General features: G+C 37.0%; 1 protein-coding gene across 3 annotated transcripts in view; it reads left to right on the forward strand.

The window, feature by feature from the left end:
- Positions 1-16,650, forward strand: part of rtkna (rhotekin a) — a 74,991-nt gene that overhangs the window by 11,447 nt on the left and 46,894 nt on the right. Inside the window, exon 1 of one of the 3 annotated variants that reach the window (XM_051893986.1) lies at positions 9,793-10,440. The exons of the other annotated variants lie outside the window; for them this stretch is intronic. Coding sequence (XP_051749946.1) covers positions 10,342-10,440 — 99 coding nt within the window. The 5' untranslated portion in view covers positions 9,793-10,341. Of the gene's footprint in view, positions 1-9,792; positions 10,441-16,650 lie in introns of those variants that run through there. 3 annotated transcript variants of the gene reach the window in all.

Genomic DNA, 16,650 nt, shown 5'->3' on the forward strand with positions numbered 1-16,650 from the left:
TAAAAATAGCATTAATCCTCATATTCCCTACCCTGATCTGTTGAGCTTTAATGCTGTCTGTACTCCTAAGCCAGTATTTGAGTATTTTTATTCCACAATGACAAGATTAAAATGTCTCTTTTCTAGAACTTGCTTAGGTAATCTGCCTTCAGTCAACTGTAGCTGTTGACCAGGGTCATTCCTAGTCTGGACTGTGATAGTGAGAGTTCAATCTTAATTTATTTCTGGCCTAATCACTTTAAAGCAGAGTCAGTGGGGGGTTGGTTTGTGTGTCCACACACTTTGAGAATGTCTGGTATTTGTTAACATTTATTAACTAGTGTTGTTCATCGGCGCTGTGTCTGTAGGCCACTGTCACATCTCTGTGAGGACAGCACTCTGGGGCACATGCAAATACTTTGTTAAAGTAAAAGTTACTTTGTAGTTTCCTCATTACTGATAAGTGCCACAAAAATGGCTGTTGTATTATCAACACACTCTTTTGTTCTGTGCATATAGTTTTAAACACTATTTTACTTTTTTTTTTTTTTTTGATAAATGTAAAATGTACCTAGTCAGAAGATTTTAATTGGATTTTTTAAATATATATATTTGCTAATCATTTACTTTGTTTTCTGAAACAAGTGTCTTATGTTCACCAAAGCTGCATAAAATCATTTTAATATGCTGATTTGGTGCTCAAACATTTTTTTATTATTATTATTATCAAAGTTGAAAACAGTTGTGATGCTTAATATGTTTGTGGAAACCATGATACTTTTTTTCAGGATTCTTTGATAAAGAATTCAAAAGAACAGTATTTATTTAAAATATTGAAAGGAATTTGAAAAATGTTTGGTAACACTTTATTTTTTTGCTGAATTATTTACACATTACTACATGTACTTACTATAGTAATAACAGTACATTCTGCATAATTACGTAACTAGCCCTAAACCAAACCCTAACCCTGACCGTAACACTATAGTGAGTACATGTAGTTAATTAATATTGCTCAGTACTTATTTGAGTACTACGTCACCTTAAAATAAAGTGTTACCAAATGTTTTGTAACATTATAATTCTTTACTGTCACTTTTGATCAATTTAATGTGTCCTTTTTGACTAAAAGTAATTTCTTTAAAAAAAAAAATTACCTCAAATTTTTGAACATTATAGTTTAAAGGATTAGTCCACTTTCAAATAAAAATTTCCTGATAATTTACTCACCCCCATGTTATCCAAGATGTCCATGTCCTTCTTTCTTCAGTCGAAAAGAAATTAAGGTTTTTGATGAAAACATTCCAGGATTATTCTCCTTATAGTGGACTTCAGTGGACTCCAAATGATTGAAGGTCAAAATTACAGTTTACAATACCAGACGAGGAATAAGGGTCTTATCTAGCGAAACTATCGGTCATTTTCTAAAAAAAATAAAAAAATAAATTATATACGTTTTAACCATAGACGCTCGTCTTGAACTAGCTCTCTTCTTCTTCTATTCTATTAGAATTCCGGCAGTGTAGACACTGCTAAGTGTACTACTTCCCTCCACAGGTCGAAGTTTGAACTAAATTGTCATATACAATATGCTAGTGCAAGTAACAATTAGTTCAAACTTTGACCTGTGGAGGGCATTAATACACTTAGCAGCGTCTAATAGAGAAGAAAAAGAAGAAGAGAGCTAGTTCAAGACGAGCGTCTATGGTTAAAATGTATATAATTTTAAATTTTTTTTTTAGAAAGTGACTGATCGTTTCGCTAGATAAGACCCTTATTCCTCGTCTGGTATCGTTTAAAGCCCTTTGAAGCTGCACTGAAACTGTAATTTTGACCTTCAACCGTTTGGGGCCAATTGAAGTCCACTATAAGGAGAATAATACTAGAATGTTTTCATCAAAAACCTTAATTTCTTTTCGACTGAAGAAAGAAGGACATGGACATCTTGGATGACATGGGGGTGAGTAAATTATCAGGAAATTTTTATTTGAAAGTGGACTAATCCTTTAACCTTGTCCATATTGCACTTTACCTATTGTGACCAAAAAAATAATAAATAAATAAATAAATAAAAAAAAATGTTATTTTATATTATTTGAGTCAATTTAAATGTATTTAATTCTGGTATAGCAAGCAATTGGTATAGCAGCTGTTATTTTTAGAGCCCAGAACCCAGCAATACAACATAAAAAAGCATGGCGCGAGAAACTATTCCTCTTCTGGTACATCCTGTGAATGTGGCTTGGGTAAAATAAATAAATAAATCGATTCAACCCAATCCCGTTGTCATCATGAGAGTATTTTCATCTAAGTCATTAACACACTTCTTGGTGTATTTTGAGAACTCCCACTCATGGGCTTCTAAATGATTCTAAGAGCACTAAATTTACTCTGATAATAAGGTGATGGTGTGCCAGGACGATTGCATCACACTGCTGTTAGCCTAACATAACTCATTATTAGATTACTCATATCTTGTTTTCCATAAGAAAGAGAAGATTTTGCCTTCTTATTTACACCATTTGAATGGTAGTCTTTCTCAGGATGTCAGAGGAAGTTGAATTACATAATGTACAGTCCAAAGAGTGAGAAATGAGTGTGACTTTATATTTCTCATCCAGTTGACTCATCTTGGGTGAGCCTTTTCAGTCTGTTTTTTGTTAGAGAAGTGACTAGACCATTAACCCATGGTAATGTATATCTAACCCTCTGGGGCTTTATGGTTGATGATTGAGAAACTGATATACCTGGAGATTGCTTTACCTGGAGGTGTTCAGATTGTAACTATGTTAACACTACTTGCAGACCTGATCTTTTACATTAGGATGATGTTTTCATATGAAGTTACAATACAATTTATTGAATTATAGATATCCCGAAGTCTTCACTTCCCTTTCTTTTTAGGTAATAATTTTAGCTCTACTATTATATAATGTTATATAACAAATAGTACAGCATGCCAAGTTGTAGGCTAATGTCAAAGGATCTAAACAGATAACACAAATAAATATGCTGCTTCAATCCCAAGGCAGCCCTTGAAAATCCCCCAGGATGCTCAAACAGGATTGTACAGTTAGTGTACTTTTTTTCTTTTTTAAATGGAATGCATCTTCTAGATGACAACTGTGTGATTAAAAATAACCTTTACTCTTCTAGTAAATAATAGCAGCTATAACGTTTGGGCTGTCAGGTGTGGCAATAGTTTGCTGTTCCATATGCGACTATCGTGTGTCTGTGACTTTTCTCTCTCCTGGACAGCTGCTTTTTCCCTCACTGGAAAGAAAACCTCACTAAGCACAAACATAAAAACACTGGCGCCCTGTTCGGCGCTGCTGTGGCTCAGCCTTACTGCTTTATTAGACCTTTTATTGCTGTAAAATGTGGTTTGTTGCTGATTTGGTTAGCTCATGCATTAGGCAATGAATCTAAGACATATTACTTCGTTCTGTATTTACTTTTAATGTTCAACCAGTGCGTTAAATAATGTTTTTAGAATTGTCCATTAGGGGGAGACGTTGCTCTTTTTTGAAGACATTACAAGTCAATGGCTTAACCAGCTTTAAGCATCCACACATCGATTCTTCTTTCTGACATGCTGTACTTCAATCATATTATTAATGGGCACTAATGAACAGTGTTACAGGCACTCTTGATTTTTTTTCGGCTGATGTTAATGTGTGTGGTCTAATTGAAAATCTCTCAGTGCATTAAGTAAACATCAATTTCCCATGAAATTGCTGTTTAAATTAAAATCATGAATCAAATGATTTTTTAAAATGTATTTAATGAGCTTTCTGTGTAGTTTGTGGAATATTTTTATTGATTTATTTGTATGTGTTCATATGAGAGAGAGACGAGAGAGAGAGAGTTGATTTGTAGGCAACGGAGGGGTCCTGGGACGGGGGCCAGATCACACGGGCTGCAGCTGACTTTAGAAATGAAACGTCTCCAGGGAGCTGATGAGCCTAGAGAAACTCACTGCCAGTGGACATGTGGAGCATGTTAGCACAGTGACATTGGCAGCAGACTCAGAGCAGACAGGAAGTTCTGGAGACCCCAAAGGACCGAAACTTTAAGGATAGAAAGCTGGGCTCAAAAATCATCTTTTTGGAGAAAAGACTCAACCAGGCACAAATGTGGTTTTGTTTTGTGTTGGGTTGTTATAACCATTTTAAGACTTTAACTGCTTGTTGTAATACTGATGAGTAGCGTTGTATAAATTTAAGCAATAATGTAAGAGAGATTGTGGTATGTTGTGCATTGTCATTGATAACAGACATTTTTAAGCATGATACTCTGTGAAATTCACAATATAGCACAACTTGAATCAGCATGCAGGATCAAATCTATTCATTTATGGAACTAATTTTTATAACAAGTCCCCCTGTGGTGAAAATCAAGTTTTTAATGTTGTTTATATGTCTATGTGGTGTTTTTAATATGCTTTAAGACAAACCATGTGCAAATTCATAAGTCAACACCATTGCTGAGCATATTCTCCTTAAAACTTCAGTTTACCAAATATGGTCTCAAAAGCGCGGTTTGAAATCCCCGCCCATGTTCCCTACGTCACAAACATGTTGTAACCAATCCAGTCAATGTGCGGGGCAGGCTTTAGCATATTCTGCAAAGCAGGGAGTCTTAAGAGAAGCCAGCTTATCCCGGTATATTTTTCTGTTGATATGAAAAATCGGGTACATTTAGCAATAGTTATTATGTATTATGATGAAGATTGCTGATTTTTAGAAGGCAGCTGTCTGGCTCCGATATTGCGAATGGGACATGGTTTGTATAACATTAGCAACACATTGTTAGCTGTTAGATAATGTAGTCAAGCCAAAGGCTAATCATATCAATTACCGTTAAGTGTCTGATGTAGAGAGGAATACATAACTCATTACCTTTCTGATACATCGACTTGTAGATGAGCCTGCATAATTCGCTCTTCCTCTTTTTCTTCCAAATCAGTGTCTGGTTCAAATATGGCAAATATGGAATTAAACCAGTATTTCCACTTGCAATTGTGTATCATTTACTACAGTAGAGTTGAGCAAGTGGATCAGGTATTCTGAGCTTGTGAGAATGAATGTAGGCGGGACTCGTAGATTGATTTGCATAGTCATGGATTTGTGTATAGGCCTGCTAAATGAAGCAAGGGTGTAGAGTAACATTCAAGCTATTTTAAGGCATATAGAAACTTTTTCTACAGGAAAAAATGTTTAGGTATGTTATTTTGGTGATTTTTGAATTGGTGTTTATTTCTGAACTAGTCAGTTTAGTTGGTTTCATAGTATCTGATTAAATACACCATTATTCTCCTGAAATCTTTGTGTGTGTGTGTGTTTACAGCTCTTTCTGTTTCTTGTGGGTTGTACTCAGTGTTTGAGATGGGACTGGGTAGCAGCTGAGGCTCTTTGTAGTGGTTAGCAGCCCTTCAGAGGCCTTGCCCTTCCCTCTGTTTGTTTCACAGATGTGCCCTGCCTGAACTTCAACCCATATGAATTAAAAACACAACGTGAGCTACACTTTGAAATAGCTGGCGTCTTTATTCACCTATCTTTTAAAGGGTGTAAAATCTCTTGAATCAGCCACAGAGCTTAGAGAAATATTGCAGAAAAATGAGTCCATACAACTAAAACATAAATTTAGCTGAGTGTTGTTTTAAAACAAGAGCCGTTTCCCCCTGTCACAATACTTCCTTTCCCTATAGATTTAAGTGTACAGCAAACCTGAAGTGTTGTGCTAACTTCAGTATGGCATTTCCTTACTCCACCCAGTCGAATTCCTTCTGCTTGCCACCTAAGCAGCGCCAGCTTTATCACACTGGCCACCCAAACAAGAAGCCGTTTCTATTCCCTTACTCTTGATTGGCAAAGGGAAACCTCCCTATATTTGCTTCAGGACATCCGCTGAGGAACAAAGGCCTGTCAGAGGTTCCTTTTCACTTCACACCCTATTTGTAAAGATGTTACTAAAACAGTAATATCATTTGCAGGTGCATCAACCTATCCTGATTTAAAGTGCCCCTATAATGGTTTTTTAAAAGTTCCTAATTTTGTTTTGGAGGTCTCCTACATTTTTTTTTTTACATGCATCCAAAGTCAAAAAACAATTTATATTTCTCAATATACATTGCAGCATTACCTATTTTCTCCACAGTCTCTAAAACGGTTTGATAAAGGATTCAGTCTCTCTAAACCCCTCCTTTTCGTGAGCCTACTCTGCTCTGATTGGTCAGATGGCCCAGTCTGATTGTTCTACTGCTTACAGCCTGTTTTAGAAAGATTTGCTTTCGCAGCACACTGAGCACAGAGAACATTGTCTTCCAGGCCTCAGCTACAACTAGTATTTGAGGGCGGGTCAAAGTAGACATTGTTTGTGGGCAGCCAATAAAGACATAGGCTGACCATAGGCGTTATGCAAATATGTTACAAACCTATGTAGGTTCCTGCATGAAGTAAGACTGGAATTACTGACGAGTTTCAGGCAGCTCAGAATCGGCTTTTTCTTTTGGGAGACAATACATTTATCATGCCCTTTGAAACTTTGCAGACCTTTTACATTCACAAACAGCTACATTACACACTACATGTAAGGTAATACCCGAAAAAGCATAATAGGGGCACTTCAAAACATGCGCATGTCCTGTTATGTAACTCAGCAAAGTACAATTCTGAGGATTAGCAGCATTACTGGAGGAAAAACAGGGATTGTCAACCACTTGTCAAATGTCCAGAGCGCACATTCACACATCAAATACATTTTGTACGTGCTTGCTTTTCACGGCTACATCTTCTGGACAATTTTCTGTGGTGACGGTTTTTTTTTTTTTCCCCCATTGTAACTGTATAATATCTTATTTTCTCATTCAGTACAGGGATGCAATATAAGTGTGAGCGAGTGCTTTGAGTGAAGAGAGCACCTTACACACTTTAATTTGTGTAATCGCTGTTTTGAATAGTTGTCTGCCCTTAAGGGTTGACATCCAGTTTTGTTTGGTTTTAAAGCCTTGTTGTTGTGATAACTGTGTTTAGATGTGTGCCCTTGTTAGTTAGAAATAATGCTTTATTCTTATTGACTGTTGACTCGGGGCTGATCGTATGTCCTCTAATGGCTTTACTGTTGTTTTGCGTCAGGGACTGTTTGCTCACATGTTACACTGGTTTGTAACATGCAAGTCTTTCTCTTTAAGGAAATAAAATTTCCATTGTTTACCTTTATAACTGAGGAAGAACACCACCAGAAGAAGCCAAATATGATACAGATTATGTAGACTAGATCTTGACTGACTACACACGTTTAGTTTAATATGTGCATGATTTAGTCCTTAACTTTCTTGCACATATGGTAGATAGTTTTACAGAGTCAAGACCCCTTTGTCCACTTTGTTTTCACAAACACTGAGTACCACTCCCTTGGAGCCCACATTTTGCAGTCTGTTGTTTTTCTATCTCCCAAGACTTAAGGAAAATAATGAATCACATCTCTTTGTTTTCCATTGCGTGTTCTTGTTTCAGCTGAAAGAGACTCTGGAGTGTGAAGACTTGTGAGTTTGTTATAGTGCATAATATTTAATCTGCATTTACATTGCCACTTATTGTATAATTTTTTTTGTGAATTGAATGGTCTGACTTCTTTTCCAGTATAGTGACCCATCAGATTTGCACAGAGTCATGGAGATTTGCAAGTGTAGTTTTTAGCATAGCCTATATTTTGACAGGCATGTTCTGCTTTAGTCGTGTTGCCACTCCATCACAAACCACTTCTGTCTATATTAGGTTCGGCGTCCATGGGAGAAACTGATTATGAATGTAATATTTATATGACCCTGAATAGGGTCATTTAAAGAAACTGAATGGGCTGGTTACACAAATTCAATAGGATACTGTTTGCTTTTCTAGTAACTTAGACTGAAAGGCTCTTAATAGTTATTATAGTTGAAACATCATTAAATAATGTGTACTTATTTTCCCTTTAAAGGTTGCCAATATCTAAACAGATAAACAAATAAAAGGAAAGAATCAAGAATGTGATTGAAAATGTATCTAAAGACCATAAAAATGTATGTCCTGTTTGTGCTGATGCATTGATTTTTACTACTCACTGCAATGAGAGGGTTCTTTTGAGCCTGAAATTGAACCGTGGCATTAAATTATTGAGCATATATTAAAAATTGATAACTTGGAATTACATATTAGCCACTGTACAAAATATATATTTCAGTAGTATGTCTTTCAATAGATGTATTACTTGACAGGTGAAAGGGTCGATAAACCACTGCTTGACAATCATGACTAATTGTGTTGGATTTATGAAGCTGGGTGTCATCATTATGTGGAAAGTATTAGGCAGACTGCAGTTACAAAGCACTGTTCTCATTGAGCGGACAGATGGACCCTTTGTTTCCTAGTTAATGTTCGTATATATTCCAGCTAAGGCAGCATGCAGACACATGTTCCTGAAGCAGTAAAGAGGCTTCATTTGAGGAACTTTACATGAATAAGGTACAAATTAGGGCATGAAACACTTATTTATTTATTTATTTATTTTTTAATAATTATATTGATTGAGTTTTTCAAAATCTTACTACAAAGAAAACAAAAGAGAACCAACAAGAATAACAACAACTTAAAAAGAGAAAAGAAACTTGGCTCATGCAAACATTCCAATTAAATAAATAGTATTAAAAATAACAACTTCAAAACAATTAGGGGAAAAAACGACATAAAAACAAGGGGATTATACTTGTTGCAGTATAATAGGACCAAGATTACATAAGGGTTTAAAACCTTGTAGAATTTATCAAAAACACTTAAAAATTAAATTAAAAAAAAAAAATAGATTACCATTTTTTTTTTCCACAAATGGTCAGTGAAAATGCTTAAAGGGATAGTTCACCCAAAAATGAAAATTCTGTCATTATTTACTCACTCTCAAGTTGTTCCAAACCTGTATGAATTTCTTTGTTCTGCTGAACAGAAAGGAAGATATTTGGAAGAATGTTTGTAACCAAACAGATCATTGACTACCATAGTATTTTTTTTCATAGTATTTTTTTATGGTAGTCAATGGGGGGCGAGATCTGTTTGGTTACTGACATTCTTCCAAATATCTTCCTTTGTGTTCAGCAGAACCAAGAAATTTATACAGGTTTAGAACAACTTGAGGGTGAGTAAATGATGACAATTTTATTTTTGGGTAAACTATCCCTTTAAGCTTCAGAAAATCTTGATTGTCAAAGCTGTTTTATATTTTATTCTTTTTATATGGTATTTGCAAAGTGTATACAGTCTGATTTGTGTGATTTTTGCAATTTTAACAGTAAATAATATACATAAAAATAATAAATAAACAAACGTAATAATTAACCAGATGCCAGAATTAACCAATTTTGCCTAAATTAAGCGGTCGCTTAATAGGGGCAAGCTAGTTTAGGACCAAAAGATGTTGTTTGTGTAAGTCCATTTCATTTTTTAATTAATATATTTATTTTATCATATTGTTTTAAAATATATATATATATAATTTTTTTTTTTTTTTTTTTTTTTTCCTTACAGTAACTGGGTTAACAGCGTTGAATCACCAATAACTCGACCTCTTCTTTTGCCATTTAAAGCCGGATTTCTTGGCCATATATTTTATGGGGTCTTTTAGTTCCTTTTCATATCCCCTTTCTGAATGATGTGAAGGCTTTCGCGATTGAGATAAATGATATTCGGCTGTTTGTTTATGAAGGGCGTGTAGTTTCTCTCGCGCCGGTAGTTGTGCTGTAGTGTTGTGAGCTGAATGAGGCGGTACAGTCAGTCCACGCGCGCTGATGCCCTTTTGTGGGAAAGTCCTGCTAGAGCACACAGACACACTCACATCAGCACTGAGGGACGCAAAGAAAGAAACTGCATGTAAATGACACATTATACTGACGGGGAGAATGTGATTTGTGGGTGTTAAGAAAGTCGTTTTTTTAATGCAGCAGAGAGCGTCTCTTCACTGTATCCACTCGCTATTGTTGTGAAGCATATAGACGTGCGGACGCTTGGAGGTCGTGTACAGCAGCTGGAGGAGTTTGCGGAGAGATATTTTTACTCATCTGTCTTTCTTTTTCGTTACATTCATTTATATTTCCTATTATTCGTATCTCATGAACTGTTGTTTCCGAACACATCTGGTCTGTGATGTGAAAACTGTTTTCTTGGATAGGATACGCTCTTGGATTTGGATGCGTTTGGAAGTCTGGGTCGTGTGATTCATATACTAGTCAACTTCTTCCCCTCTTCCGATGTTTCTCAACTCTCAAGATAGATTGATGGTTTGAAGAGCAGTGAGAGACTGAACTTTATATCAGGAGCTTGTATTCCTCTTTGAATGATGCCCATAAACAGACTCGCAGACATGGAGGAGAAACTTCGTATTTTGGAGGATCTCAATATGATATACATCCGTCAGATTGCCCTGAGTTTAAAGGTAAAGGTTTTCTCATAACCTGACTTGATCTTTATGCCTCCTTTGAATTACTTAAAAATGCTTATGGACATCTGAATTAGGTCTGAATGTTGTTATTAGTCTATTAAATAAATCAGATGATATTGAAATGCAATAAACAAATCATACAAACTATTAGCACATTTAAAAGAAGTGCTTTCCAAATAAAGAGAATAAGAATAAATGCCATTGCTGTGCTATAAAATGAAATATCTTAGTTTGGTCTAAAGTCAAGATTTAAAAGTCTGTAGGTGAAGATCTAATTACATACATTTTGTAATAAGGTGTGAGAGATCACTTATGTGGTCTTGCTCTGCTAGTTTTCCAGTGTTTTGAGAGTTCTGTAGCCTATACATGTCATTGTACAGCCGCTCTTACAATGATGTTGATGTACAATGTCTTTGATTGTCCGTGTCCGTTTGGTGTGTTTAGTCAGTAATGCTTAAAACGGAGAAGCAGCAGCAGTATTTCTCCAATGGTCCTGCTGCAGCCGCAATCACACAAGACAGAGTCTCATGGGATGAAAGTGTGTGTTGTTGAACCTTTGTGCCTGGTTTTGTGAATTTTTTGGTCTTCTGTGCTTGAAATCATAAATAGCCTACCATGAAAAACGTACAAATTAATGTAAGCGCTTTTGCAAGTGCCTCCACAGAGACTTCATTTGACTGGCCTTATCTTTGGAAACATTTGCACACTTGGTGATGATATCTGTGTGAACATACTGATACCTTATTTTAAAGTGAAGCTTTGAGTGGAAAAAAAGCCCCCTTTCTTCCTTTAAGACTTCAGTGTTATGTGGCAGATACCCCTTATATTGATTTACTAAGCAAGCAGTGGTTAATGGTGTAAATTTACTACTTAGAAAGCAGGAGGCACATGATAAACAATATGATAAATATCAAATACCATACTTTGGTTTGCTGTCTTTTTGTCCTGCAGCTGTTGTGTGTTAGGAATGCCTAATATCTCACTGAATGACATGCTGAACACTGCCTCAGCCCCCGTCACTGCACTGAGCTCTATGGGGTTTTGTGTGGGTGACCAAACTGGGCTTCAGCCTCTTCTCATAGCTCATGCTGAGATCACACCTCACTCCTCCAGGGTGCCTGTTCTCCTCACCGAGCAGACAGATTATGTACTCACTATTCCTGCAATGCGACCCTAAATTTGAAGCCTGAGATAGTGAAAGGACATGGCGGCGCCTCCTTTGAGCTGAAGGACATCTTCATAGATTCCTGGTGCTTTTAAATATTTCATGGTCATGCATCTCAATGTTGGCAGTCTTGAGTTCTCAGAAGTCAATTAGCTTCAAGCCTGTGTCCGTTTGAAAGGGCCTCTGTGTATAAATTTAATCACCCATGTGATCTTCATGTAAAAAATGGACTCTTTGTATGATCTAGCAAAATGCTGCCCACTGTAGGCATGTTGGATTCCTTCTAAATTAGGGTTGGACATGAGAACTTGATGTGACGGTATAATGATTGATCATGAAAACACAAATATACAAATAAATGTTTTATTTATTTTATATTAATTATTTTTATTCAGCAAGGATACATTATTGATTAGAAGTGACACTACAGTTATAATGTTAAAATATTTCAAATAATGAACTTTCTATTAATCAAAAATCCTAAAAAATGTATCACAGTTTCCACAAAAGTATTAAACAGCACAACTGGTTTTAACATTGAAAATAATAAAAATATATTTTTGTTGTATTTTGGTCTTTCACCTATAATCTTCAAAACCTCTAAACAGTGTTTTTTGGATGGCAGTCAGAGGTTGTGGACCCCATTGTTGTTGTAAAGATTAATTTAAAGAGGAAAATCTTTCTGGGCTGTCTGACAACATAAAATGGTAAATGATTTTGCTTAGCCAGAGTTTGCACAAGGGGGTGATATATTCTCCAGTGCTGCGGAGGCAGGAACCTGTGGTTTTCTGAATGATTGGGGACCACTGTTGGCGCTAGCAGTTGCAGTCAGGCTTTTCAAGTTTTAACAAGTCCATTTCAGAATCGAGGCAGCCACATTCTTGGCACTACATGAACATTCCTCTCGTGTCCTTTCTTTACGATGTCTCTGTCTCCTGAAAACCAGGAGAACACTTTCCCGGTGTCGTCACAACCTTTTGTTGCTGCAAAGCTGTGATTCATAGCCTGCTTGTTGTGATGGGTGATGGGAACAGGAAATAGCTGAGCTTAATGAGAGTGATTGGCTGGTATGATGTCATCTCTGCTTGACCGCACATATAATAGCATGCTGTAGATATGGAAATGCCTTTGTGAGGAGTGATTTCTCTCTCTCAGGTAGTGCTTAATATTGTGAGTTGCTTTTACTCACCAGTCCCTGCCTGAGGCGTGATGGGTCACTTTCTCTATATTTAGCTTGCTGATGGTACACCTACTGCTGAAGAAAGTATTTTTTCAATGTTAATACTTTCTCCATAATATGCAGAGACATTTGTAGGTTGAGTTCCCTGAAAAGTGTAACATTCTGCCTCTATCGCAAAAACATTGTTCTGTTTGTTTGAGCATCCAGTCTAGATAGTTATAAAGTAAAATATCTAGCCTCTGCCAGACCGCCTTCCAGATTCAACTTAGGAAGAAAGCGTAACTGACGTCGTGTTACACTTTCTTTGTAAGTTGAATACGGAATGGCTGAAAGAAGAAAGTCACATATACATAGGATGGCTTGAGGGTGAGTAAAGCTTGGGGTAATTTTCATTTTAAAGTGAACTAATCCTTAGGCAGCTCAGCTTCAACATTGATAATAATAAGAAATATTTCTTGAGCACCAAATTAGCATATCAGAATGATTTCTGAGGGATCGTGTGACATTGAAGACTGGAGTAATAATGCTGAAAATTCAGCTTTGCATCACAGAAATTACATTTCAAAAATATTATATGTATTATATTTCACAATAACTGTTACTTCAAACAGTTTCAACTTATTACTGTTACTTCAAAAACAACAAAAAAAATTACTGACCCCAAAATTTTGAACGGTAGTGTTTGATTATATGATAAAATTGAGTTGATTGATTATAAACATGAGGTCATGCTTCATCCATTATTTGCCATTTAGCAAAGCAGTTCACTGTGCTTTAATTCTAAGGGACAGTCTCACGAATGTGCTCAAGGTCATAATGATAATCAAGCAACAATGTGATCTTTGTATCTCCTCAGTTCCGTGACGCCTTTTCTGTGGAATGAGTCAATAACATGAACTGAACAAGTTGCAAGGATTTAGTGATTTCTCTTTTACATTCACACAGCTTGTTTACATGGATCTGCAGCAGATACAGAGCCCTCTCTATACTCTCTCAGCAGTGTGTTTACCAGGGTTCCTCCCCTCAGGTGGATCAGTGTGGCCTTTGTGTGTCCAGCCCAGCAGGAATGATGCCTGCTGCTCGCATTAATTTCTTATGGTATGTTGTGCAACTAAAATTACCCTAGAAGAACCTTATTGTGCTAGCACAAGAAAAAAGGACCTCATAACTCTGGCCTCCACCCATGATGTCCTGTGGGTCTTTGAACTCCAGCCAGAGCATGATGAAATGCTTGGGAAAGGGCAGACCTCTCACCTCACCTAGAACCCCAGTGTGACCTGAATCCACCTCAGATAATCGCCACACTTCAGACAGGTACAGGTGTCACGTTTGGCCCAATAATAGACAACTCTTGATATTTGTTTTTATCTCCCAACAAGTTCTTAACTGCATAATGTGGGATATGAAATGTCACTGCACCACCCATTTCTTTGTTTGAACATCCACGAGAAATGTCAAACATAACTTTGGAATGCTTAGTTTAAGCTTACTTTAGCATTTTGTTGAGATGAATGAACTTCAGTGGTGAGCCCGAGCCAAACGTGACTCTCTTCAGGGTGCATAAGGTTAGAGGTCATCAATGTGCGCATGCCAGAGCCATTTACTGTGTCGTTTACCCAATCATCCATAGTAAAACAAGGTCTTCTTTTCATTCTATTAGTTCAGCTGGAGAGGTGTTTAACTAGCTTTGTTATGGATTGTGAGGTTTAAAGGCCCTTATATACTTAGAACGAAGTTCTTTTTTGTTCTTCGCTTAGGCGTAGATGTTCGAAATAGCTGAGCATGCGGGTTTACTGTTATAGAGAACATCGTGACACCACCCACACTACTGGGAGCAGAGTTTAGATGAATATGTGCTGTGCACTTTCCTCTCAATAACAAAATTACCTTAAATATTAAAAGCGATCAAAGTGCTCCCTTTACAATCGCTGGAGCTGTCAATCAAACAGCATGAGTTTATCAGTGACGGTGAGTTCTGGACTCTCGCCAAAACTCCCATTATATTCAACAAATCTTCTATTTACATTGTGTTTGCACTGTTAGTTATGTTGAAAACATTTGTTAGTGTGAAGAGATCACTGCATTCATGAGCTCAACATGTCTGTGATCGGCTACAATGTACTACATTCACTGCAACCTTTCATGCCACAATCCAAATGCAATGCCATAGATCTCAATGTAAAGCTATAATCAACACTTTTCAAGATTAGTTAACCTTGAGAGCTGTAATATTAAAAATGTGCTGAAAGTTTTCGAGAGAGTTCCACATAGAGAGTAATACTTAGCTATTTCATATGCAAAGATGTTAGTCAATCACAGCAGTAAGTGTTTACACTGAAGTCTCACATGCCCCTAAAACAGAGCGTTCAAATCAGAGGGTTAAAATTAGGGTAGGAAAAATGCCTTTTATTTCTAAATTATGACAATTTTTGAAGTTCACCCCATGAAACATTATAAAACAATAAAAAAAAATGCAGTTCAAGACCCCTTTAAAGAAAGCAGTCAACTTCAATACTTTAAAGCAATTCTCTAGTTTGCTTTTACTCGCATCTGACCTTGACGGACTGAACAGAAGAAATGAACAGAGAAGATTTCCATGTCAGAGAAGGCAGCACTGCAGAGCCAGACCTACCTTTTACGTAATTGCCACAAACCAATGGACCAAGCTATTTCGAACACCAAACGAACTGCGTAATGACATCACACTAGTTCGTTCTTCGATTTAGCTCAAAGTATATCTGGGCTATAAAATTTAGTGTTATTCACCAACAGATGTCTTTATTGATTTAAGAAGGAAATGGAGCAAGAGTACATATTTGTACATAAAGTACATATTTGACCACTACTGTATGCTTTGCTTCTTTTCAAGTAACCCAATTCTCAACATACAAACTGGGTTTCAAGGAGCCTTAGTGTTTCTGCTTTTTCGTGACTAGGCCCTGGCTGGGTGGAGTATTAGTAGGAGGGCATAGGCTGGTAGTGAAAGAGGGCATTGTAGTTGGTCACCCACGCCTCAGCGCAGCCTCTATCGTTCCTGGCCTGGGTCTTGGTGTAGTCAGGAACAGGACTGAATGGACACTCTGTGTGCAGGAACCAGCCAAATGCCTCGACTCGAGCCAGCTTCCTTTGGAAAACACCTCCTAGCATTCAGTGTGTTAGAGGAGACTGCCGTCTCTCACCCAGTCCACTTACTTTATTACCTATCCTGTCTTTCCTGCCCTGCTCAGGCATTCTATATGTTATGCTTTTAGAAAATGAGCCTCATTTCTCTTAGACAAGACCTGCTGTTGAATCTGTTGAGTCTGCACCGTCGGAGTTCAGTTAATAGGCATATATGTTTCATGCAGAATGGAAGATTTTGTCCAGTTTCACTGACAAAGCCTTTCCATATCAATACATATAGCACAACACGTACAGGTCTATACGTGTTGCCTCACACAGAGGACTGTGGAAAATGGCCTGTTCATACAACAACCAATGTTGTGTGAAAAAATTTTGTTTGATAAACATTTTAATTTCCAAACCAACATGTACATTTTCTTGCTGTCAATGCAGCAGTTTTTTTTTAATGAAGAGGTATTCTTATCTTTTGCTTCGCACTATGAGGGAAAACTAGTCAACCAATAACATTTGTGCTTTTGGTCACATGCCCAGCAACAGAGCCATGTAAATACTGTTTGACTTCCTTTCTTCTCCGTTACAAATGGGTGTCAGAAACATAAATTTGTGCTGTGCTGTTCTGTGTAAATAGGATTTTGTGTAACTGGGAAATTTCTGCTTCTCTGTAAGTGCCACCTACTGTCAGTGAGTGAATATGTATTTTCATTCAGCCTGTCTGCCTTTTTTTCCCACATTGGGC

The sequence above is a fragment of the Ctenopharyngodon idella genome, chromosome 5 (assembly GCF_019924925.1).
Source record: "Ctenopharyngodon idella isolate HZGC_01 chromosome 5, HZGC01, whole genome shotgun sequence".
NCBI lineage: Eukaryota > Metazoa > Chordata > Actinopteri > Cypriniformes > Xenocyprididae > Ctenopharyngodon > Ctenopharyngodon idella.